Below are 25,963 nucleotides of genomic sequence, written 5' to 3' on the forward strand. Positions count from 1 at the left end.
TCACCACATGGCAGAGACCATCGCTATTGGGTGGAGCAAGGCTGAAGGGGTGATGCTTGCAGCCATATGTCGAAGAGGCTGCCTAAGGGGATGGGCACCTGTGATAAACTAAAGGAGAGGTGGAATCCCTTTTATTAGGGCACTTCCCCACATCTCTCCTCTCGGCCAAGAATTCTGCCATTTACTTCAGCTTTTCTTTACCTGCACACTGCTCTCTTCTATGGCCTTCCTATCTTTTGATCCTCCTCTCCTCTTTCACTTTCTCTGCATTGTATACAAGTGTATCCACAGTCTCGCTCCAGCCTAGCTTTTCCCCTTGTCTGTCTATATTTTCCTACTCTCCCTCTTCACCATTATATGTCCACCTTTACTGATTTGATGATGTGCTGCATTTTATAACTTACTGTGCAAGCACTTTATGAATCTCAATTACAAATAGAAAATGACTAAACTCAGTGCATCCACCTCTCTACTGAGAACCCATCGCCCTTACTTGGGAACCATTTCCAGGCAACTCCACGCCTACTGCCTAGTACTTAGTGCCCCACCCCTTGATTTCTCATCCCACCCAAAGCACAGTGTTGTGAAAGCATATTGGTTGGCAGCGTTCAGTAAAATACAACACTGTCTTTCCATCCGTTGATGTGACGAGCATTAAAAATGCTTGTGCTGCCATTGACTGGGATATTAACCGCTAAGGTGAACAGTAGCTGGACTCTGAATGGTTTCAGACACATTCATTTTGCTCTTCATCTGCTCGGGAGTCAGGAAGCTGCCGTCTTTCCCTCAGAGCATGAGGTCCTCGTTCACTCTGCAATTCACCTGGAAACACTGTGTACCATGAGTGTTTAACCAATACGATTTGGTTTGTTTATACTAGAAGGTTTGGTCATATTATGTTATTTGGCGTTTATATAGGGTGCGGCAAGCGGGGGAGATGTGGTCCCTCTGTCCCAGGGCGAGAAGCAGTTCAGCGTTTGGGCTCTTTGTCGTTTGTCAAGTTGGTGTGCCGGTGCTCCCAGGTATAAGGAGTTGGCATAGTCCAGTCTCGAGATAACTATAGACATAACAGTGGCGAGTCTGTTGGGATTCGTGAGGTAAGGGAAAATTAGGAGTTTGAGGTGGTAGTGACAGGATTTTGATACATTATTGATCTGACGGGAGAGGGTTAGGCCTGAGTCCATAGTGCAGCCAAGGTTTTTGACTATTTTGGAAGGAAGGGCCAGGGGGCCAAGGGAGTGGTCGCGGGAAAAGGGCAGTATTGCTGCACACCATGATTTCAGTTTTATCAGGGTTCAAAAGGAGGTGGTTACTTGTCATTCACCGGTCAATATCACAGAGACAAGCTTCACGGTCGGGACGTGGGTTGGTACTTGTTTTGGGAATTCTTAAGATGATTTAAGTATCATCGGCGTAGAGGTGAGGTTACGCATGGATGATTCCTGATAGAGTGGTCAGATAGAGGTTGAAAGGAGAGCAGAGAGGCAGCAGACTTAGGGTGCTCCAGTGTTTACAGCGCAAGCAGTAGCGACAAAAGGGGGAAGGATGGTGATTTGTTTCCTGTTGCTGAGGAAGGAAGCGATCCATTGGAGTGCCGAGACTCGGATTCCTAGGGTGTGAAAGCAGTCAAGGAGGATTGCATGGCTCACAATGTCAAAGGCTGCTGACAGAACAAAGAGAATCAGCGCTGCACAACCCTCAAAGTCGGCCGCAACCTTGAGATCATCCCAGATAGAGATAAGAGTGGTTTCTGTTCAATGGCGAGGTCTGAAGTCTGGTTGTGTGGGGTCGAGGAGATTGTTGGATTCTACAAAGCAGTTGAGCTGGGAGTATGCGGTCCAGTCAAAGAGTTTTGCAAGCAATCTGGTGTTACCGATCAGGCTCGAGGGATGCCTTTATTAGAAGCGGTTTGACATGCACTGCTTTAAAGGCTTCGGGAAAGGTGCTAGAGGTGAGGGAGTCATTTAGTATGGAACTTGCATGTTCTCCTGTACAGTTAGAGGAGAATTGTTCTTTCAGAAGGGATGCAAGACATGGGTCGAGGGGCGATGCAGATGGTCTGCTGCCAGACAGTAGGTCTAGGAACTCATCTCTCAAGATGGGTTGGAAGGAGTCGAAGGTTGGCATAAAGGGCGTTTGGGCAACGGGATCAGGAGGGGTAGATGTAGGGCAGGGGGAGAGGGCAGAGAATTTGGTGTTAAGAGTTGCCATCCTGTTAAGTGCAGTGTTGTAGAAATATAGTGAGAAGGAGTTGCAGAGTGTGTGTATGTGGGAGTGGTTTGGGCAGAGGTGCAATTAGGTTTCTCAAAATTTGGAGATGATCTTGTGGAGTTCTTTGCTGCTGCTGCCCCAGTTCAGAATGTGTTTATTGTAATAAGCTTTTTTGGCCTTTCTGATCTTGGATTTGTAATTATTGTGGTGGAGAGCAAACATGGATCTGCTGAGGACGGTTTTAGATGCTCGCCATTTGCATTCAAGAGTGTTTTGATTTTTGAGTGCCTTCAAGTGGGACATGAACCATTGGGGGGGATGGTCCTTTGCGTGAGGCTGCAGGGTATAAGGGGGGTGAGAGGAATTAGTGATTCTTTGAGCCAGGAGTCAAAGGATTCAATGGTTAAGGGTCTACCACAGGACAGCATTGCTGGGGGACAGAGTAGCAGGGCTTTGGCTAGATAGGGGAGTACCTTGACTTTGTTCCATAATTTGTGATCAAGAGTGGGGGTCAGGGGAGCTGTGGGAGGAGAGGTAGGTGTGTGGATAGAGAAAGGGATGGCAGAGTGGTCTGTCCAGATAAGCGGTTTGGGACTGGATATAGAGGGAAGGCCATAGGAGTTGAAGATTGCATCAAGGGTGTGCCCGCCTAAATGAGTTGGACCAGTGGTATGTCGGGAAAGGTTGACTGCATCAAGACTGTCAACCAGAGGTTGGGTCATGGGGTTGTTGGTCACATCGAACCTGATATGAAGTTTACCCAATAGTGTAAGGGTTGGGTGATTTACCTGAATGGCAGTTATTGAGTCACAGAGATTGTTGGCAAAATGTCTGTCATACCCAGGTGGTCTGTAGATGAGTAGGAAGCTGTGGGAGAGTTGATGGTAGCAAGAGTTTTACAAGAAGGGATTTACAGGAGGCGTTGCATGTCTGGGTTTCAATGAGTGAGATGGAGAAATTAGGTTTGTAGAGGATTGCCACTCTGCCACCTCTGGTTGGTCTGTTGTGGGCGATTAGCGAGTAGCCAGGGGGGGGGGGCCTTGTTGGCGACTGGTGCAAAATCAGAGAACCAGGTTTCAGTGATAAAAATGAGGTTGGGATTGTCAGAGGATAGGAGGTCAAACATGCTGTGTCTGTTTCTCGCCACGGAGCGGGCATTGAAAAGGAAGCATGTGACTTTGAAGGGAGGTGATTTTCTTGACGCTCATCGCTGGAAATGCTTAGTGGACATGGGTGCTCTGTGAGATGGTGGTGTGGTAGAATCAGTCTGGGTTTCATTATGATTTGCTTCAAATGTCCAATTGTCAAACGTTTTCGAAGCAGCCATAAAACACCAGGTAGCAACACCCCAAGCATGCCACCCCCCAAAAAAACAAAAAGGTAGATCTGGAAATCTAATCTGTTAACTAGACTATACAACCCTGTTTTGACCTAACATTTGCATGATGCCCTCTATTAATAGTACATAGTAACTGCAGCCCATGGTGTGGAGGCTAGTCAAAGTTTGGATTATGTAAATTAACTCCCATAAGCACTCGGCCCAATACGAATCCTGCATCACACACAAATACAATCATTACCTTAAAGGCCCTGGAAAGACTTGTGAACCTCCAGGAAGGATATACTGGGCTTCTGCTCCCAAGGAAGCCATGGTCTAAATCCCACCCTCATTTAAATGTGCTCATATTTCCTTCCAGCTTTCCCATATACAGAACCTAGTGGTTGAGGCTTAATGGAATGGGATTTGAATGCTGTGTTTTCTTGGGCATGGTTTTCTACATGTCTTGGCTCACCCTGAGACTGTGTAAGGCTCAGTCTGGCCATATGCACTTTTGCGAACAAGCCTAGGGTATTCGTAACCATAACATAAATGAGGAAAACAAAAAATGTGATGCTTGTTTGCTCACTTCTCAGGGAGCTTTTGCAAACTTGGCAAATTCGGATTTCTGACATACAATCCCTCTCCGAAATGAAGTTGGGGGCCTAGGTAAGCAAGTGCAATGACTTTTCCGCATTTGTTTTCTTGGGCATAGCTTCAACATGCCCAGGCTTACCCCCTGGAGCACAGAACACCTAATCTCTAGCTATTTCTACTCTTGGAGCTGCGCCTGATAGAATATAGTTGAGTTACATGATACATTTGGTCCAACTGTACACAGCTGCTCTACCTTTTCTTCTCATGCCTTCCTGAGCACTTATCTACCCCTCACCCCCATCCCAACCACCTAGGAGACTTTGCTTCTCCCTACCACTACTAAATGTTCTACCTTACTCCTCCTTTGCCTCTCTGACAGGCAAAGCACTCCAAAGCCATAAATTATGGCAGGAGGCACTGTACAAATGCAAGATAACCTAACATCAATTACTACCGGGGCTAGGAGGTAGAGTGGGGGACTAGAGCTAGTGTTATGACTCGCGTGACAGGATCTTTCCTCCAGTCGGGGTCTGACCCTATATAGATAAATGATCGACAGGAAGAATAGCAAGCTGAACTACTTTGCATCCTTACAGGAATCTAAAAGCTCATGTATCTATAAAGAACATTCTAATTTCTAACTAGGACAAAAAGGAAGCCCCTACTATAACTAATTAATACCCCGAAGGAAGGATGAGACCAAATGTCCCAAATGATCAACTAATTGAGGGCCCCAAGCACTGATCCAGTGAGGTGGTGAGCACTCAGGTTTGTTTGCAAAGGTTGAGCATTTAATTAGAGCCTAGAGACCTTACCAGAGGTTTATTTCTTCCGAGTTAGGGGTGTCGGTCAATATGTATAACAAAAGTCACATGCATATAATAGAACAAAAGGCTGATTACCCCCTCTCTTTGTCCCTTCTTGTTTGGGTTAGTATGCCACTGATTAACCTTTCCTAAGTTCTGGTTACTCACAATATCTCCAAACCACTTATTTTAACACAAAAAGGTTTATTTTATACTTTGAAACACAAGTAAAAACAGTTCATACTTTCAATAAAAGATACACATTTTAATTTAGTCAAGGTGGGGTAGTATGTGACTTGAATCCTAATGCAAACTATATGATATGATATGGCATTTGTAACGCGCCTATACACAAGTGTTTATATAACACTTCTTCATGGTAGTCATATGGGACAGCAAATGGTGGACATAAAGCTGTCGTGTTATTATAACATGCTTAATTTGGTTTGTATTAAGAAAACTACACCAACACTATATGTAAGTCACAGGCAATAGGTTTCTCTATGGTCGACCCCCAATACAGTCTCCAGAATTTTGAGGCTACTTAATTTGTGCCCATCTATGATAGTATGGACACGTTTGGAGGATTGTTGGTGGGATCCAAGCTAGAGTGGGTTTCATGAGTCGGCAGGCATGATAGGAGCGGGCTGATGGGCTACTGCTTGTGCAGTGCAGAATTTAACATATGGTGTGCGCAGCGGGGTGTGTGTGGAGGCTAGTGAGTTGGCTGTTAGGCTGAGGCATGCACGGTTCGAGAATGCTCGTACAGCGTGCTCAGCGAGTTTGAATTGTATAGCAGCTGGCGTAGCCAGGGTATTGGCATAAGAGGTGTCCCCGATTAGGGTTAAGTGAGTGAATCTTGGGCCTTTTCTCTTAAGCACTGATGATTCAGTAAGCAAGCCAGCCATGAGGGCCCCTGCTCCTCACCCCACTCTAGCTTGCACCCCCACCGCCGATCCTCCAAACGTGTCCATACTATCCCTGGGGACTAGCAATCCGCTAACTGCACTTAGCTGTTTCTAAACAATTTTTGGCCCCCTGCAATAGCAGCCCAGACCAGCATTGGGCACTTGACTCGAGCACTATCCACGCTAGCTTGGACCCCACCACCCACCCTCTTAATGTGTAGGCGGATTATGTTGACCCACAATCCGCCTACTGCCCCCAGCTTACTCGGCTGGTACAAAACTCATGTTGGCCCCGGGCACTAGCCACCCAGACCTACATTGGGCACATGACTCGAGCCCTAGACACGCAGGCCCCCCCCACCTGGGGATGCCCTCATGAGCCTACTCCTTGTACCAGGATTCCGTATGCATACTCACCCCACCACCAGGATGCCCTCTTGGTAGCCCCAGGCAATTGCAGCATAGACCAGCATTGGGCACATGGCTCGAGCCCGAGACACGCAAGGCCCCTTAATTGGGAATGCCCACGTGAGTCTTCTCACCGTACCAGGGTGCCCCACTCTAAACCCCCCCCCCCCAACCTGGATGCCCTCATTCAAGACGCTCACACAGCCCCACACACACCACCTCATGCACACCCGAGCGCCAGACTCACACGGCTCCCAGCCACCTAACCTATCTTCCTCTCCTTGTCATACAGAAGCTAACCACCTGCCGCTAACAGGACCCACCAGGCCTGCTCAACCATGGTAAGAATCTACTGCAACCACCTCCCATAACACTGCTCAGGCATCTGCCCCAATTCTAACATTCTTCTTACTTTTCTCACCTCCTTGTGCAAAGTTCTTGCCTTATGCTGTTATAAGCGCTTTGGATTAAGGCGCTATATAAATAACACATTATCATTATGATCTTTATGCTAAATGTTAACATTGTGTTTTGTGCACCTCACCGACACGGCTCACGGACAACTCGCATCACTATGAAATGCAAAAACGTACATATGCAAATAAATGCTACCAAATGTGTCTCAAACAACCTGCCCAACACCTGCCTTACTTGTAAATATGTTAAATAATTGAATACAAACATGTTTTTAAATGTCACCACGAAATCCTGTCTCTCATGGTACTCATTCATGAAAATTGCACGCACTGTCACTCTCATGCACCTGCACAGCCTTGATAAAGACCCTAAGGCTAAACACGTGTTGGCAACTTCTGGATATGCAAATGGCATACATGTAACATGCAACTGTACACAAGTGTGTCTGCCAAACCAGGGCAGTAACTGTGCTCTAACCCAATACACCATTAAACTCAACCAGCTTTAACATCCAACTGTGTCCAGCAGTTATTGGAGATTCATTCTTGGGTACTACCAGACCACATGCCAATTGCCATATCCAGCACCAATTAAGCCAGGGTTCCAAACCCAATTCCTCCAGTTTCACCATCATTGAGACTTCAGGACCTCTGTCCCACTGGAACCCTAGCATCGGCTGCAAGAAAAACTTATCAACCTAGACAGAGAACAGATCAGTGTGGGGGTCCACTCTTCCTACAAGCTCTTACCCTCCCCAGTACTTAACATGTATGACCGCTAGTATTTCTGTCATTTCAGAATAACTCGAGCACTGAGGTGGGGGGGGGGGGTGTTCACTCTCAGAACACACATGAAAAACATTCAACAGCCAGAGTTTCTAAACTACTAACACCACCAAAGTTATTTATTGGTGACAAGGTGCCATTTCGGAACTTCACCAGAAAGTGGCACATGCCTAGATTTGTTTGCCCATTTGTTGTAGAAGACATTACTCCTTCTGCAGTAAAGGTTCAAGGCAGAAGAGTTAAGCGATGTTCAAACCTGCATTGCAGAGACGGACGCATCCCTAATACAAGGCTAGAAGAACAATGTCAGCACATGCAGACTCGATCCATGACGAGGAAGAAGGATGATAAACGGATTAATGTAAAGGTGCAGAGTTGCACTTGCACTGTGGCTCCCCTGAACACTCCTTATTAGGTACTATAGCAGGTGTGCAAATCCATTTCTTGAGCCACAGCGTTCTTTGAAAATTAATTTTAGAAAATTGTTGACAGTGTGAATATGTTTGAACGGCAACACCTGATAAAATACATTGGAAGCGTGAGCAATACGCCGATTCTTTTCGTACAATGCAATTGTTTGGTTGAATTTATGGTTTTGACAAACAACATTGCCCATAGGATCCTAGTTGCTGTTTATAATATATATATATATATATATATATATATATATATCAAGCTTATCCTGCTATTGTTGACCGTAGTGTCAACATACACATTTTTCCGCATGATCCTAAAAATAACCGTGCAAAAAGGAGGCTGCTTATGGCAATAATTGAACCGATTCTGCAGCTACCTGATTTACCTGAACTACCCGATTTAAAAGGTTTTTTTCCTTCCTTAAAGCAGTACACAGGCACAATGATGAATTTGTAAAAAGGCATGATTTCAGAGAATGAGCAAACTCAAGAAATACCAGAGTGGCACAAATGGTGCGGATTATTCTGGTGTATAATATATGCATGTACAGTGCCTATTTTTGCTTTCCTGTTTATCCTGGTCCACACTCTTCACTTTATTTGTCCAGGAACAGTGGAAACTTCTTTGCTTCTCTCTACTCTAGGAACTCGTGCAGAGGTGCCCATTCCAGATGAGCCTAGATCTCGAGTGCTTTCTGCCCAGAGCAGCGCTGCATTTGAGTTGTTTCCATGGGTTGCAACCATTATGTTGGGAAGACCCAAAAAGAAATGCAGAGGAAGATGATAATGGGATTAACACATATTTGGACAGTACAGCACACTTGGGTAATAACATGTGGTATCAGCACATGAAAAAGGTGGATGAAAGTACATCTAAGGAGGGTTGCTACGTCTGCTGTCTCGTACCTTATGCCATGAGTGTTGCGCGAACTTTCATTATCAGAGAAGTACCAGAGTATGATGCTGTAAGTCATGTCCACCTTGCTGCACGCATGACCCGAGGACAGTTCCAAGGACATTGGGCCACCCTGCGATGGAGATCGAAACGGTCATTCCCATTCCAAAAGGATTATATTAAAACTACACAGATGGAAAAGGAGCCTTTATGGAAGAGCAAGATGCTCACATACCCTTGGACAGGACAGGATAAAGTAGTCATAACAGAAATGAGGAGAATAGACTGTCTGGATAAAGCCAAATTGGTTTGGATGCTGGGAGAGAACACAGATGCTAATCTATGGGCAGGTAAGGACCAAAAAGGGATGTGAAGGATTGATGTCCTGTGCAGCTCATCACTTAAAGAATACATACAAGAAGTACAAAAGGTGAAAGATGAATGTTTAAAGTCATGGGCCGAACATGCCAAGCTGCTGACATGGGTAGAAGATGAATCAGGACCTATGCTTGTAATCCCATTGATGAATGTGACATTAGGTTTCCTAACGAAAAGGGAGAAGACATGTGGGAGACAACATAGGTTGCAAGACTATAGTTGATGTTCCCCGTATGGGAGCCGGAACAGCAGTCCTGTTGGATCAATATTGGGCTTTTTGGCCAGAGCCTACATGAAGCTGCCCTAGGATTGAGGAGGAACGTGTTCCTTAGTACTTGTCCATGCTCCAGCATTAATTATTCTGAAGAGTGACCTGAATATTGGTGAATTTACAAGAGCAGATGCCCATTTGCGTAGATCAATTGAACCATTTAGGGAGAATGATTTCTCTGCTAAACTAATAGAAGCCTTCAATACTATTCCATATGAACAGACTGTTCAGCAAGACTGCTTAAATTTGTATGACTATCTTTATGCCTGGGAGCCATACAATGGCCAATACCAAATGGCTACAGATTACGAGACGGGAACTCTTGCAGACGATCAACACCACTATTAAGGTATTCAATGCGATCAAGGAGGAATTGAGGGCCATAAGGCTGATGACCCTTCAGAACCGCTATGTCCTTGATATGATCACAGCAATGGATGAAGGTGATTGGGCCAACATCGGCCATCATGTTGCATGTTCATACCTTCTCATGAAGACGAAAATGGGAGCTTGACAGTGGCCATAATGCTGCTAATGAAGTTACACAATAAGATGGAAGATGAGACCGAAGACATTGCAGATGATGGCTGGTTCGCATCCATCTTTCCATGGGTTCCACAATGGATGGTGAATATTTTCAAGCTCTTGGGAGCTATACTCATGATGGTGATGTTTGGATTCTGTGTAATCAGGATAATGATTACACAGTGTAAGAAAACAGCCAAGAAAGCTGCAGGAACGAAGATCATGATAGATGTCAAGTCGCGATTCAGACCCAAGGAGTTGACATGTAAAGAAATCAGACTACATAAAGTCCATTATCTTAGCACCAGAGGGAACAAAGTTCCTGCATCCTAGGAACCACAAGCAGCATGTGGGAAGATGGATTTACTGTAGCCCAAATGGACAATGTAGACACATGACCTGGAGTGTTGATGAACATGTAAAATCAGCAGGATCTCTAAAAAGAGAAATGAAGATTTGGACTCCAAAAAAGCACTTTTACCAAAAAGAATGTTGAGATGTGGAAACTGATGGAGTCGTCGATAACTCGACCAGAGGGGGTGGTAGTGTAGAGGAGCAGCCGAATGCCTCTACAGGAAGTCCCACCCCTATTCAGCATATATGTTGGAAACCGGAAATTGCGACATGTGCAGCGTCAGTAATGGTACCTATATCACAAAGAATCTAAGAGACATGGTAGCCATTGAGAAGACCCTATGAGAAGTACCCCCAAAAGACAGATTGTCTCGTAAAAGGAGTGCCTGAAGAAGTGTGAAGATGTGAAAAGATCATCACGAAAAGATAGGAGTGACAGTGGAAAGGATGACCAGAGAAGAGAATGCATAGGTGATATAGAATCGGATGGGGAAGTAAAGAATTAAGAAGGCTTTTATGTGTGGCATGAAGATTGCACATGTGAAGAGCACTGCAGAAAACACAAGCTGTTTTATAATTGTACAGACGTAAAAACGCAAGTAGACCAAGTATTCATAAGGCTGGCTATACGTAGTACATAAACTTCAGCGGTGCCACCATATGTATATAGAGTTCTGGACATTCAATGATACATTTTAGTAAGCAAGTCTCCATGAAGAAAGAAGATTTGAAAGCTATGTGTGTAGCAGCAAAGCATAGGCTTGAATTCGAAGCGAGACAAGAGGTTGTCTGGCTTGATGTCAAAGACTGGAAGCAGCCAAGAACTGGTTATCAGCTGCGAAGAACAGTAAAAAGTGAGAAGCTGAGGCATCCCTTGATAAGTTTCAAGGAGAACACACTATGGGTGCAAAGGTTCTTTATTAAGGACAATTTAATACCATAATATGAGCAGATTCACGGTCTCTGATCACGTGAGCTGCTGGTGAAAATAGACAATCAGCATGGTGCACCAGAATGAAGATACCGAGTGCTCAACTCTTACATTCCCAGACACGAGAAGCTAATACAAGGCCGAGTTCAAAGACAATGTGAATGGCAGATGGCATGAGTTATGAGAGATGTCAGGCTAATTAGGTGGGATGATAAGGTCAAGTCCACCCACTAGCACCTCGGGTATCAGCTTACGTGCTGCTAGAGCATCGAATGTTCCAGAAGGGTACAAGCGTGCCAACCAATTGTAGAAGGGCATGTAACAAACAGCCTTATAGTTTAAGAGCCAATGAAGTGTGTTTCTAAATAACCTATCATATCATAGTGTCAAAGATGACTTGCACTATGGGAAGGCACGAGTGCCCACCTGACTCTAGAGACCCAATCACAAACTTATCCCATATAGAAAGTATACTTGGATGTTTCCCTTGAGCCGACCACAATCTACCGTAGGTTTTCTTAATTTGCCACTTAGTACGATATCACTTATGACAAACCTTTAGTAGAAATATGTTTATGAAATGTTTCGAGATCATGCTGTGCGACATCCATTGTACTCCCTGTTTTAGACTATTGTTATTAAAACAGAGTTATTTGCCAACTTCCTGAGTCGGTCTTACTGCTTTGTGTAAGAAGTTATTCTCCATCCCATCCATAAGTAGGGCATTTACCTTGAGTAAAAGGGCCTGTAGGGTTCACTGGCTTAGATGTTTTGTCAAGCTGTGGCATTGTTAGCCTCCAGCTAGGGGTCGCTCTCTGGGCCAAAGTGTTTTGCTCAATGTTGGAGGTCTAGAACACACCCTGCTCCTCGCACCTCACAATGGGACTGGTTTCCCACAGTGGCTGGGATATGGTTCCTATTAATCTCTTGAGTTCTTTCCTTGACCGGTCTTCCCCAGCTTCTGAGATATAGTCTTCGGTAGGTTCTTGTTTTTCTTCCAATTTGGTCTTCCCTACCCTCTTGTAAATAAATCCTCAAGTTCTAAGTTCTCACCTTTAAGCTGGATTGCTGGTGTCCTTGGTCCAACCTCTCAGTGTCTGGATCATGGCCTCCAAAAAGCTCCTCTCTCAGATTGGGACACAATTAGGCAATCCACCTTCCACCCAATTGGACTTGGTCAGATCGCTCACATTTTTCTGGCCTCCGAGCCCAGGAAGCTTTGTTTCTCATCTCAAGTGGATTCCAACAGGACAATCCCTTCATTTTTTGTTTACAGGGAACTTGAAACAAAACAGGAATTTAACATATCAAAGAACTACAAAACGCCGAAAGATTCTCAAAATTGTTCTCGATTTGCACATATGGCACTTTAACCCCCAATCACACTATTGCACTTTAAACTATTGAATGCATATGTTTGTGGGTTATTGTATTAGAGGAATTGCAACCAGATGAGATATGTGTGTCTTGGATAAAAAGAATACATTTTGAGTTTTATATTTTCATACAAAAGTTGGAGATTTATATGCAGTTATTGAAGTATTTGGATGTAGATACATTCATAAGTTGCATAATTTAAAACAGGAGGAGTGGGTAGCTTGCAGTGTTTGCAGTGCCATCATCTCACGTGGGGCACCTGTGTCCAGCAAAAGAGAAAAAGCGGTCTTGGTTGGGTTTCTGTTTGCGGGCAATTACTTCAAGGACGATCTTAGGGCTACATTTTAATATACCTTCCTTTAGAGTCTGGCACGTCCTGTGGTCCCGATTTCCTCTTTCTGCCTTGCTGTATGTATCCTGGTCTGTGAAACTTGTGTCAGGTCCTCTGTGCTTTTTGGGTGCTTCAGATTGTGGCATTTGTTACATAACTATTGTGATTGGTTGTTCCCCACCTTTGGTCATGACTGGTTATTCCCTCGGTTTTCTGTTCTTTCCCCAGAAGCCCTGGGACTTTTCCTAATGTTTCATTATTTTCCTGTTGGTGGTTGGGTTAGGGTAACTTGGTCACTGGCAGCCGTCTTAAAGTTTCCACCCAGTTTAAAAGTCAGGTTGGACAGTAATCCCTCTGCTGTGGCACAGTGCAATGTCACTCAGCTAAATGCGGGTCAGTCAGCCACCTCCTGTGAGGAAATTGTTTACCATCGACAGCCTTATGCACATCAGGCAGAAGGGGACAGTTGTGCTCGCAGGAAGGACGGACTGCGTGCGATGGTGTGGAAACTAGATCGCACTTTCTTGGACGGTCATCATTTACATCCAAAACCAATGTCAGCAAGCTAAACCTAGGAAATCCAAATAGGGGCTGGATCTCTTTAGCCGGGGGTTGTGGCATTTGGAGGATTGGCTCAGTGTTTAATAGTACAGACAGGGCTCAGTGCGGGAGCTCTGGGGGATCCCAGATATACCCCCATGATAACTCTTCACTGAACAGTTGGTCCTTGCTGGGTTGTAACAGAGCAGCTCTGAAGCCTGAAGGTGGGACATGCAATGTAAATCTCCATTCCTGCTTGGGCAACATACGAGTGGATGACAGACTCAAAACTCAACACCCAACAAAACTGAGGTACTAATCTGCTAGACCAAGGAACAAATCCTTACAGTCATATAATGGGTAGAAGAAATGGGTATCTGCGCCAAAGCGTGAAATAGCCAAGAACCTGGGAATCTTAATGGACAACCACTTTACTTTGGAACCACAAACTAGACCACAAAATATCAAGGGTGCAACCATTCGTATACTGCTAAAATAGGTTGTTGATCCTATTTTGTCATCTTTTACCCATTAGGACTAAGACTACGAACAGCCTTATTGGCCGCTCTTGTTTTTCTACACACCCTATGGGAATACATTGAGTCACTTCAATTGGACTTTCAAGCACACAAAGTCCTGTAATCCTGCTTCTGATGCGCGAAAACCAACCCTATAAGCCTAATGACTCAAGCCATCATTCTAAACAATGCTACGAGAGGACTTTCTTCCAATCTCATGGCAACAGACCACAATTAGGGTCGTACTGTGCCATTACTTGGAACATTGTCCCTAATGAGCATTTGGTCTGCCAGTCTGCCCACTGTGTGAGTCACACCATGCAGGGAATTTATTTACTATCACACTGCCTCCTGCTCTTCATTCTGAAGCCTCTAATAAGGGACTTATTTCGTATTGCAAGAAGTCTATGCACTTAGTATGATAGCAACAACGTGTCTCCTCCCCCCTCCCATACTTGTTCTCCCCCCCCCCCTTGCAGCATTATCTGAAATGTCGTCAGGCCTAGTACGGTAGTCACTTGTTTTGTTCCTCTCCCTCTTTATCATCCCATCTCGCTCTACTCTTTTAAAATTCGGACTCTACCAGAAATGTTGCCAGGCCTAGTACAGTAGTCGCCTGTCTGTTTCGCATTCCTTCCCATCTGTGTCTTTAGCTCTTGCACTATCTGAAATGTCGCCAGGCCGAGTATGACAGTTAATTATTTCACATTCTTGTTGTTCATGGCCCGTAAGAACGTCATTGTATTTTCCCTTGGTCTCTCCCTTGCCGTGAAGCGATTTGAAACACATTGTGTATAGGTGCTATATAAATAAACTATCATATCATAACTAATGTCCCACTGACTTAATCCAAACTTTGCCATATTGCATCAGAGAGTGTTCACTCCATGGACCAAATGGGACACATAATTCTGACATTACAATAACTATTTCAATGATGTTGCACATCTTAAAGTGAAATTACTTAATCCCACTACAATAAGTAGCTGGTATACAGCCAATTTAAAACTGTCCTTAGAAGAATAGAAAGTAAGTGGAGGAGACTTTAATCACGCCAACTGCCCCTTTCACAATGGTCACCTTGTAAGTTAGCTATTTGGGAAGCCAAGAAATCGTGATATCCCCAACCAATCAAGGATGAAAACTCCGCTAGCGCTTTGACATTTTGTAGTAAAAAAATATAACAGTTCCCTCTATAAACGTACAAACCTCTATTGCTTAGTGCAGTCAAATTCAATAGTTTTTCCAGGACATAATTGAAAAACAAAATCATAAGCAGCACCTGCTGTATCAATTCAGAGGATACTGCGAGGCTAGACACCTTAATTACAGATAAGATTGACTGAGTAAGTTTCGTGTCCGTCATTCTGATTTCAAACAAATCACAACCTCCGAGGTTACATACATTATAACCAGTCTTGAGTAGGCCATGTCCAGATGACTGGGCGCAAAGGAGTGCAATGATGTATTGATCCCATACATCCCAAAAGGTGAATATTTCCTTTACCTCAAAAAGCTGTGGGTTACCCAGCTTATTAATTCTCCTAGAGATGACAGGCTAAAAACCAGACTTATGCTGTTGGATTTCTGAGCAGTATTCCCGAACCTTGGTCACTCCCCTCTTGCTTCAGCGCATCATGGAGGTGGCAAGTGGGTCGAAGAATGTATCCAAGAGGGTTGCTTTATTCCTAGGGAACAGGGTCTCAATGGTCAGATCAAGAGCTTACATATGAATCCAAAATGTGGCCTGCAGCATCCTTCAAGCTCTTATGTCTCCCCTCACCTTTTTAATGTGTCCATTAAACCTCTACATAACGTCTTGGTTGATATGGGTGCCTTATTTCTCAACTATGAAGACAAACCTTGATCATTTTTTTGGCAGGAGGGTGATTTCAAAACCAACAACTACTACAAACGAACCATGTTTGAGTGCGTTGAGAAATGGATGATCGATAAATGGAACAGACAACCAAGAGAAGATTCACTGCCATCTATTTCCTACCTAATGCCATCTTATCCTGACATGATATCATCCGAATGTTCCATACTGGTACAACAGAAAGTCAAAGAGCTACGGGTAATCCTCGACTCACTTCTAACAGTGGACATACAAGTAAGTAGTATTACCAGCTCATCCAATTACTTGCATGTTCTCTGAAGACAACTAAGACCCCCCACTGTCAAAAGCACACCGGACCACCATCGTCTGGGCCATTATAGGAGCAAAGCTTTATTGTAACTCCCTCTTTGCAGGTAGTAAACATACCCTTCATTATCTATAGGTACAATTAAATGTAGCAGGCAAAATCGTTACAAACACTCCCAGACACTATCATATTTGGCCCGTGGTCAGGAAACTGCACTAACTCGCTGTAAAGGCTAAGGTTACATTTAAGCTGTTTCTCACAAAGCCTTTTTTGGTCTTCATAACATCTCAAATGTATGCAAGGGCACACTCCCCTCCCTCCGCCGCAGTGAGCTAGAACCCGATTTACCAAGGTTATCTTGTCCTGTTACTGGACTAGGGCATGTAGGCAGGTCACAGTGTTGGAGGGAAGAACATTAACTTAACCCGTAGAGTTTTGTGGCACTGAAGCGCTACCCTCATTCATCATTTAGGAAGAAAAACAGCATCCCATGTTAGTCCCATCTTTTTTATCTCGCCGTTGATCACAGTGATTAGATCCCGGCGGGTCATAGAGTACCATAAAAGGGGCTTCTCGAATGCCATTATGGATACTAATCGGTGGCACTCTACTCCTAAGAATCCAAATGCTGAAAAGACACCTCTCCTTCAGTAAAGTCCTTAAACAAGACTTTACAAGAACATCTTCATTGGGAGGATGGCTCATTTAGAGTCGGCTCAGTTAACATGGTTTTAGAAAGATTAGCATAAACGCATGAGATGTCAAGCATTGATAAAGGGGGTCCATAGGAGATCCAATCCTAGATACATTAGTGCAATGAAAAACAGACAGTCGACACATACTGAAATGTAAGAATGTGATTGTAAAAACAGACGCGTGGCAAGATCATGCTTGAATATCTCATTGTGAATGGGTAAGGGTTACAGTTAATAAAAATGGTTCACAATTTATATATCCATTCATTTCAGACTTCCACACAGTGCATCAAAGGAAACGCACGTTTGTTTTGCTTTATCATCTTTCACTATGTAAAATGTTGGTAACTTCATTTGGGATTTTTTATATTCATAGTTTTTGTTGCACAAAAAATAAAATTTCAGGTTTGCCCAGATTTGATAAAGACACAGTAGTGTCGAAACATGTGTCATCACAAAGGGCTGATGATTAAATTTGAGTTTCAACCACTACAAGTGATGATGTTGTTTCAATACATGATCTCTGGCGCAATAAATGGTGTGTAAGGAACTCATGTAAACCTATTGCCCTGATAAATAGTTGAACTTTATTTTGGAGGAAGATCTATAACTAGGTCTAGAAAATGGATCAGCTAGAGTGCAAAGTGCTTTACAGGAAAGGTGAAAAGGTTCCCCCATTCTCTTGCACCGAGCACGGCGACTCCTCAAGGATTCTCTTGACACTGAATAGCCGCAGATGCCTCCAATGTTAGGACCAGCATTCCAAGTGGAACTAGGATTACAGGTCAACCCTTGCATTTCAAGTGATCACGCTTCAGCCTGTACATCACAACGGGACCAGAGATCCCAGAGAGCCACAAACCTCAGGCAGGCCCGGCACTTCTGAGGACCCCCCCCTTCCAGGTATAGAGTAGCGTCCCTGAGAAATACACGTGAAAGAACCAATGAAGTCAATATAACTTGTAAATGTCTCCGACACCATGGTACGAAAGCCAAGATAACGTTTCTGGTGTACCCATTTGATGCCAAGAGATCGGTAAGCCATCTTGTACTTACTCTCGCCCCCGCCGATCTCAAGCAGCATCATATTTTCTTACCATGCATAACCAGTTGTGTATTTAAAAAAAGGACTAAAATGAGGCAACAGGCAACGGTTTATTCATATGTATAAAAAAGTAGTTTTCAAATTGACTACATCTTGAAGGTTAAGAAAAAATACAGCATTCATGTATTTACATATATACTGTATCCCAAACGACATGCCTTTCGGAACAAAAGATTTGACATGTTCCTTCCCGTTCGTTTCAAATGAACATCCCAATTGCAAATGGCTTGCAAGTGGCCGTTCTCCCTGTTGCTAGACTAAGTTCACGAGAGCAACAGAAAGAAAGGGGTGGAAGGCAACTGTTCCAAGTTAAGAAAGCATATGAAGACGTATCCATATTCTGCATTTTCGGGTTTACAGTTAAAGAAACGACATACTGTACCTGAGATGGAGAAGTAACAAAGCCATACAAACGGATAAAATGAATGTTCACAGTAAATATGGCGTAGATGGAGTGGAGAAAGGGCGGGCTGCGGGCAGAACACCACAGTAGCACTCAGTTATTGCATCCATGTTAGCTGGAGAGGAGCCATTAAACACAATGTAGGGACCCACATGTGATCGGGCACTGCTATTGGGTACTCCTGCACAGGGAAGCGTCCACCCACATGTGATCAGGCACTGCTATTGGATACACCTGCACAGGGAAGCGTCCACCCACATGTGAATGGGCACTGCTACTGGGTGCTCCTGGACAGGGAAACATGCGCCCACTGGCGAAGCTATGAGGGATCCAGGACAGGGACGTGTGCTTAATGGTGGTGGTTAACATGTAATACTTAATAACATATGTTCATGGGTAAGTATGAACAAATGCACGAGGCCAGATGGACATTGGGTTTTCATACAACTATGCAGACCGTAGCCGGCAGCATTCCATGAACAGAGCAAGCCTGGGCCCAGCACAGTCCATGATCGCCTCAAACAAAGGCACTCCCTTTGCAAGCATATCATTTTGAAATAAATACAGCATTAAGTTCATTCAGATGATCTGGCCATCTCTGCTGAGTTTCTTGAATAAGGCCCTCATCAACTCCCTCCACCCCTCACTAAAAAGCATACAAAAAAGTCCAGAGTGGTGGGAGGTATTATGGCATGAAGCAGAAATGGACCAATGAATGAGATGCCATTCGCGTTTGAGATGCGTTTGAAGAATATCTGAACTTTTAAAAATGGCTATAATACATCTTCTTAAAAGGAAGGCATACTTGCTGGACACATGTGATTTTTAAAGCAGCACATTGAATACATAAGAAAATTATTTGTAAAACAAAGCACATACGCCTTTTAATGGCTAAAGTAGAAAGTTCACTGTTTAAGGTAGAAAGGTTATTCACATATTGGAAGTGGGCATGGAAAGTCCCAATATTTTGGAAGCTTATAAATTAAATATGCAGAATGCATGTCCAGGCTGCAGCCTTCCTTTTGTTCCTTTCTTGAACCACTGGGACCTTTGGTAGGTCTGTAAATGCAAAGACGACACTACTAGCGCCCCTGGTTCTCTTCATCGCGATACAACAGAGCTAATGGAATTATAGGAGGTCCCGCTATTGCAGCTTGAGGCATATGCCTCTTGTCCATTAGCGTCCAAGTTTATCTTGAAGACCGAGGAGGCCTTGAGTAAAAAGTCTGCTGCATCTCTGCGACCCAGTTCCCTCAACTTGGTCATTAGCAAAGACACTGTACTTTCCGGCGAGTTGCTCCATTCTTGTAGAAGGGCACTGGCCGGACTTGGAAGAAAATCTTTTTGAGGCCCACTGTTTGTGTTATATTTTGCGACCAGCTCGGGGAGACCCAGATTCATGGCCAGGAGACACCAGTCCTTGCCCATGGGATCAGGTGGGTCCAGAAGTCTGCTTAGCTTCCTTCGCGTAAGGAAATTCAGATCGGAAACATGTATGTCCATTCCTAAGCTCCCCTGGGAGTAGACGTCGAGACAGCCAAAGCAAAGGATGCTGCTGAAACTCTCCTTGTAGCCACCCATTGTGTTTGTCAAGGAGGTCTCCTTCTGAGCTTGTGCTCGAAAAAAGTCTCTTGGCTGGTATATCATAACAGGCTCATGGTGTTCTCGGAGTTGCTGTGGGCTGAGGTAATGTTTCACTGTGAGCAGTCCAGGCAACGTAGCAGACAATAAGTTATCAATGATACTACACGAAGAATCAAGAAGCAAGCAGCACTTGATCTTCTCCGTCTCCAGGCCCCGGACTTGAATTTCAATACCCTGACCGTGGTTGACTAGTAACACTAAAACCTCAGCCCCTCGGTTTGCAATTTTACAACCATTTACCCATAAACGTATATCTGCATCTGCGTCAGCGTTCTGCTGATGAATCCATCGACACAGGTTCACCTGGACTTTGTGAAAAACACCACATGGGAATGGGGCAAGATGTTCCACAGGAACAATTCGGACACCACCATAAATCATAACCTCCTCTTCCTCTTCAGTCCAGGACCTGTGAAGGTTGTCCGTCTTAATTAAAGCCGGAATATCCACCATTGCGCCACTACTCAGATCTCTCGCACAGATGTCCATGGCGTCCAAGATCTGCACCAGTTCTTCCACGTCGCTGTCCGAGACGAGGCGTTGGATATCTTCTAATGTATAACGGCCTCGATAATGATGCAAGGCTTTTGGGTTTTCCACAGACAGCAGCTTTCCAAGAACATTGGAGCATAGCCAACGGGGATCCAGCAGCACCACATCCTGGACAGTTTCACTCTGCATGATATTGATCTGTTTAAAAAATAAAATGGAAACTTAAGTATTTTCGACAGTACTGTGGTCTAGTAATTGACCCCGCCCTCCAAGAAGTTCATGTTGCAAATAACCCCGCCCTCCAAGAAGTTCATGTTGCTAACAGATTTGTGGGTTTGGATTTTATACCTGCCCAGAAATTGCCAGCAACAAACCAAATGCAGTTGAACAAACTAGTCTGTATCTCACAGGATCTATCACCTCGAAAACCAAAACGTTGAGAACGACAATGCCGACTTTTTGGTCGGGGGTTTAAATGCATTTTGCCCAGTATATATGCGGGGGAGACCCCCAGTAGCCTCCCTCCCATATCCCACGCACACTACGTTCCCTCACACCTACCTATGTATGCAGCAGAATATTGCTTTTTAAATTCTGCATTTTCAAATTCGGGATTTTGGTACAATACCCATCTCAAATACATATTTTATTGGGGTGGCGTGGCCATCTTTTAGTAGGCTACTTTAAGGAGTCGTGAGGGATGGGCGCCATTTAAGGTTTGAAATGTACATTGGATCATTTTGAAAAAGAGATTTGTGGTCTAAGATGAGTATTTGAGCTCTGGGCCACAGTAAGTTAATATTGTGAGGAAATAATCAATGCAATTCGGGGATGAGCAACTGAGGCGCCTGGAAGCCACATACGGTTTCAGCATCAAGTTTCAGCTGGCATAGGTTAAAAGGCAGGCCAATTAAGACAGGATGGCAAACACTGCGTAGATTTCAGAAGGGTCGTTCGAATAATGAATATCTTATAGCTCTTTGAGGAGTATTCCGACATTGGAGTAGATATTTTACCATTGTAAATCAATATAAATGTGTTTATACTTCAAAATAAACACAAGCAATACTCTTCTTGTTGACTATCTACATGGGTGTCTTCTTTAGCACCACTTAACGGCTTACAGGCTGCTCCAGATCACCCAGGGGGGAGGGGAATTAGGGGGCAAGAAATGTGAGCAGGCAAGGCGTGTAGGCAAAGCTGGAATACAAAGATGGGAGATGACTGAAGAAAGCGGGTCTGACAGGGATTTTCATCGTGTTAAGGGACACAGTGAGAAGGCAATGGGGACACAGGTACATGCAGCTGTCCCCTTCCCCGCGGTGCCTACAGACATTCCCTCCCCATGTTACCTGGTCTATTAGAATGCTCAGGTTATGGGTAATTTCAACTAGGGAATGTGGGGCTCAAGTAGTTCAGAGCTGGAGAAGGAAGGAAAGAGGGGCTCCGTTTACGTTGGAGTCCAGAAGTATAGTGTGATACAGATAAGGGGGTAGTGGGAATTGATAGTGATATTTTATTTGTATCACGCTCGTACACAAGTGTTTCCGCGACGAGGCAACGGAGGGGAACAATGGAGAACAAAACGATCTTACTGGGCCCAGTGACATCGTGTACCCACAAGTGCATGGGAGAGGGAAATGGGAAAGTTCTTGGGGGTGAGAAATGGAACACGTTAAGCAAAGGAAGACAAATGAAATTAAAAACACAGCAAAAGTGGGAGTGCACCCAGCAAGTGGCAAGTGCTAGGTTTAAGGCAGCAGAAAGGGTGTCTCTGATAAGTACAGAAAAAAAGGGCGGGGGACTGTAGGGTTACAGATACAGAAACCAGTGCAAGAGATTGCCGATGGGCAGTGCGGGTGGGTGGCAGGGTGAGAAGGTACCTGGCCCGAAAGTCAGAGGTTAACCAGGTCCATGATGCCGAGACAGAACAGATCAGCAGGGGAGAGGAGGAGCAAAGACAAAGGTCTTGAGGTGCTTCCGGAATCACAGATGGTTCTCCTCAAGTTTCAGAGTGGCAGGAAGGCTATTCCAGCGGGAGGTCCCAGCCGAAGAGATCTACCACCTCTCGTTTCTTTGAAAACTAACTGACTCTGAGGGAATTGGAGGAGCAAAGAGCTTGGGAGGGAAGGTATTTACGGAGAGACAGCTGAAGGTATTTTGGACCCAGGCCTTGTGGACAATGCCAAGGGACTTGAATTTGATCCTTGCAACCACTGGGTGCCAGTGGAGGGATTTCAGGACTGGAGAGATAAGATCCCAGGGCTTGAGGGCAAGGACAAGTCTTGCAGTCCTGTTCTGGATAAGTTGCAAAGGGCAGAGAGTTGACGCAAGTAAATTTAGAAAGAGGCTGTTGCAATAATCCAACCTAGAGAGAACCAGGGCTTGAGAGCCAGTGAGCTTCTGGGGGTAGGAGAGGAAAGGCAGAATACCTCTGAGGAGATGCAAAAGAAAGTTAGACTTTTTAGAGACATCAGGGATGTGGGAAGAGAAGGATAGCTAGGAGTCAAAGATGACCCTAAGGTTTTTAGCCTCGCAGGTGGGGGTAGGAGGAGGGTCATGGGAGGCTGGCCGGAGAGTGAGGGGAAACGAGGGTGAAGATGTGCCGATGAGGAGGATCTCTGCCTTGCAGGCATTCAGGCAGAGATTGTTGGTGGCACACCAATCTTTTATGACAGATAGGCAATCAGAGATGAGAGAAGGAGAAGACGTGGCCAAGGGAAGCCTGAAAATGAGTTGAGTCATCAGCATAGCACTGAAAATTGGAGCAGAAAATGGCAATGCGGTGGGCGGGATTGCCAGGTATTGGTTAAAAAGCCAAGGTAAGAGGTTAGACCCCTGGGGAACACTGCCGGTAGAAAGGGAGATGGAAGAAGGGAAGGACCCCAGTTGGACCTGGGAGGGCTGATCAGAGAGGAAAGAGGTTAGCCAGGCCAGAGCCTGATCAGTGATAACCAGGTTGTCATGGAGACGGTTGAGTGGGATGGTATGGTAGACCGTGTCGAAGACAGGAGATCGAGTAGGACGAGGACAGAGGGGATTTAGAGTCAAGGTTGGATAGACCTTCACGGATGTTCAAGAGAGCAGTTTCCGTGCTTCTGGCAGCTCTAGAGCCAGATTGATGGTCGCAACCAACAGAATCAGAGTGAAGGTTAAGCTGCGAGATGGCCAGCTTTTCTAGGAGTTTGCCCAGAAAAGAAGTAATGGAGATTGGGCGATAGTTAGCTGTGCAGGAAGGGTCAGCTGTGGGTTTCTTGAAACAAGAGCACGCTTCAGAGGGGAGGGGAAGGCTCCTGAGGCAACAGAGAAGTTGCAGAAATCAGCCAGGGCAGGAGCTAGGGTGTCAATGTGGTCCTTGATTGATGGTTTTGGAAGAACAGGGAGTAACGTGTTTTGACGAGATTTTCATAGATCAAACTTGTCTAGAGAGCTAAACAGGGGGAGAAGGGGGAAAAGATGAGAAAGAGGGTGGGGGTGCCTGTAGGAGGGCCAAATATCACTAAAGGGAGGGGACGGGGAACAAGAGGGTGGACAGAATGTCCTGGGTTATCGAGATGTAGTGAGAGGCAAATGGCCTGGGAAGAAACAGAAGAGATAGAGACTGCAGCAGGGTTGGCCAGCTCTTTGCAGATTTTAAAGAGTTCGGCTGAGTTGTTCGATGCCAGAGAGGCACGGGCTTGGATGTGGGCTCTCTTCTTAGTGCGGACAGAGAGTCGGTATTGCCTTTGCAGCAGGCGACAGGCCAGTTTGTCAGAGGATGAACAAGAAGCCCTCCATTTCTTCTCAGCCACCCTACACTTACGTTTAAGTGTAGCTAGGTCAGAGTCATACCAAGAATTGCACTTGGCTTTGGGCTTCAAACTGATCCTCATGACAGGGGCAAGAGCATCAAAAGTATCATAAATCAAAGAGTAGATCATAGCAAGGGCTGTGTCAGGATGCAAGTCAGACAGAGGTGGAGGGGCGAGGGGAAGAAGGTGGTGGCAAAAGCCTCAACTGACACACGCTTCATGTGCCGGATGTCAGAGAAGGTAGGTGGCAGTGTTGGGGTTGGCCTGGACTTGGGGGTAAAGAGCGAGAGATGGGAGGCGATGAGGGAGTGACTGCTCCAGGAGAAAGGAGTGGTCAGAGGGATTGTTGGGGTAAGGCAGCTGGTGCAGAGCCAGAAACAGGACTTCATTTCCCCTGGCAGACAGGGCTTCTGGAAGGTCGAGAACATGAGGGTTCTAGAAAGGTCCCCCTCACTTGGGCTCTAAGGGGCCAGCTGAGGCACTGACAGCCCAGTGAGGCAGGCATAGGATACAGATTCCAAAGACACAGTCTGCCTAGCTGGTTGTAGCATAGAGGCTCCATTGGACCGGTGTTGGTGTGCTAGTTTAGGATTGTGAAGGAGGAGTGGAGGATGCAGGGCACAAACCTCTTCCTGTTTGGCTCCAGGATTAGGCCCTAGCGAAGGGATGACAGCAATGTGAGAGGGCTGGTGCACCTGGAACTGGAGGATGGCATGACCCTGGATGTGGCTAGCTATCAGTGAGAGGTCTTTTTTCAACCAAAAAGGTCGATCTGGAAGATATCCAAATCCTCACCAAAATATCAAAGCATGCTTGGGACTGCAACCAAGTTGCAAATTGCCTAAAGGAAAATCAGCAGTGATGTAATTTAACAGACTGCTAAAATGTCTCACAAACCCAGTGTACACCCTTCTCTCCTTCCTTCCCCACCTCTGAACTACTTGCGTCCTAACCTAGACTGGTTGGAATTATGCATGACCTGGGCATTCTTTTAGACAGAATACTATTGTTTAGCCCCAAAGTAAACATATCACCTACACTGCATTGTTTCACCTCTGCAAACTTCAGTGTCCAGTTCCTGGACCTACCTCCCAAAATTGCCTTAGTACTTCTGGCAGTCCTTCCTAGACCAGACTACCATATTATCATCTATACAGGTTTACTGATGAAATCAGCTCGCTACGCTCCAAAGAGCCCATAATCCTGTTACTGTACTTGTTTGTTGTCTCCGAGTGCAATGAGTCCCCTCCCCACCCCGATAACTCCTCAATGGCTACCTATCATTGCGCAATCACTGTTCAAACCCTTACATCTAATGCACAATGTACTGGCGTTCATGATGGACCACTTAATGTCACTGGGAATGCTTCTAAACATGCTCCAGGGTCTCCAAGATGTTCCACCCATAACAGTCATTTGCCTGTCTAAGGATGGCCTCCAGCAATAATCTCGCCATCTAACAAACAGGCCAAACAAATTCAGAGGAAGATTTCCTTTCAATCTATGTTCTTACTCCACCCCTCATCTGCCACTTTCAGTAGAATGCAGAAACTGCCTAAAGGCCTGCAAAGGACTGAAAACACTTCCATAAAATCACTTTGGAGCGTCCTCCGAACTATTGCTAAAAAAAAAACAAAAACACACTCAAGCTCTATTCCAATTTCCTCCGTGCTAGCCAGATGCTCAAACCAGATTCATCA

General features: G+C 45.1%; 1 protein-coding gene across 3 annotated transcripts in view; it reads right to left on the reverse strand.

Annotated features, from left to right (window-relative positions):
* Nucleotides 1–17,964: 17,964 nt before the first annotated feature.
* The window catches only part of DAPK1 (death associated protein kinase 1), a 986,032-nt gene continuing 978,033 nt past the window's right edge, over nucleotides 17,965–25,963 (reverse strand). For all 3 annotated transcript variants that reach the window (XM_069625713.1, XM_069625714.1, XM_069625715.1), the window contains exon 26: nucleotides 17,965–20,670. In XM_069625713.1, the coding sequence (XP_069481814.1) occupies nucleotides 19,438–20,670 (1,233 nt within the window). In that variant the 3' untranslated portion in view covers nucleotides 17,965–19,437. The remainder of the gene's footprint in view (nucleotides 20,671–25,963) is intronic.

This window comes from Ambystoma mexicanum, chromosome 6p (genome assembly GCF_040938575.1).
Source record: "Ambystoma mexicanum isolate Mex_15411 chromosome 6p, UKY_AmexF1_1, whole genome shotgun sequence".
Taxonomy (NCBI): Eukaryota; Metazoa; Chordata; class Amphibia; order Caudata; family Ambystomatidae; genus Ambystoma; species Ambystoma mexicanum.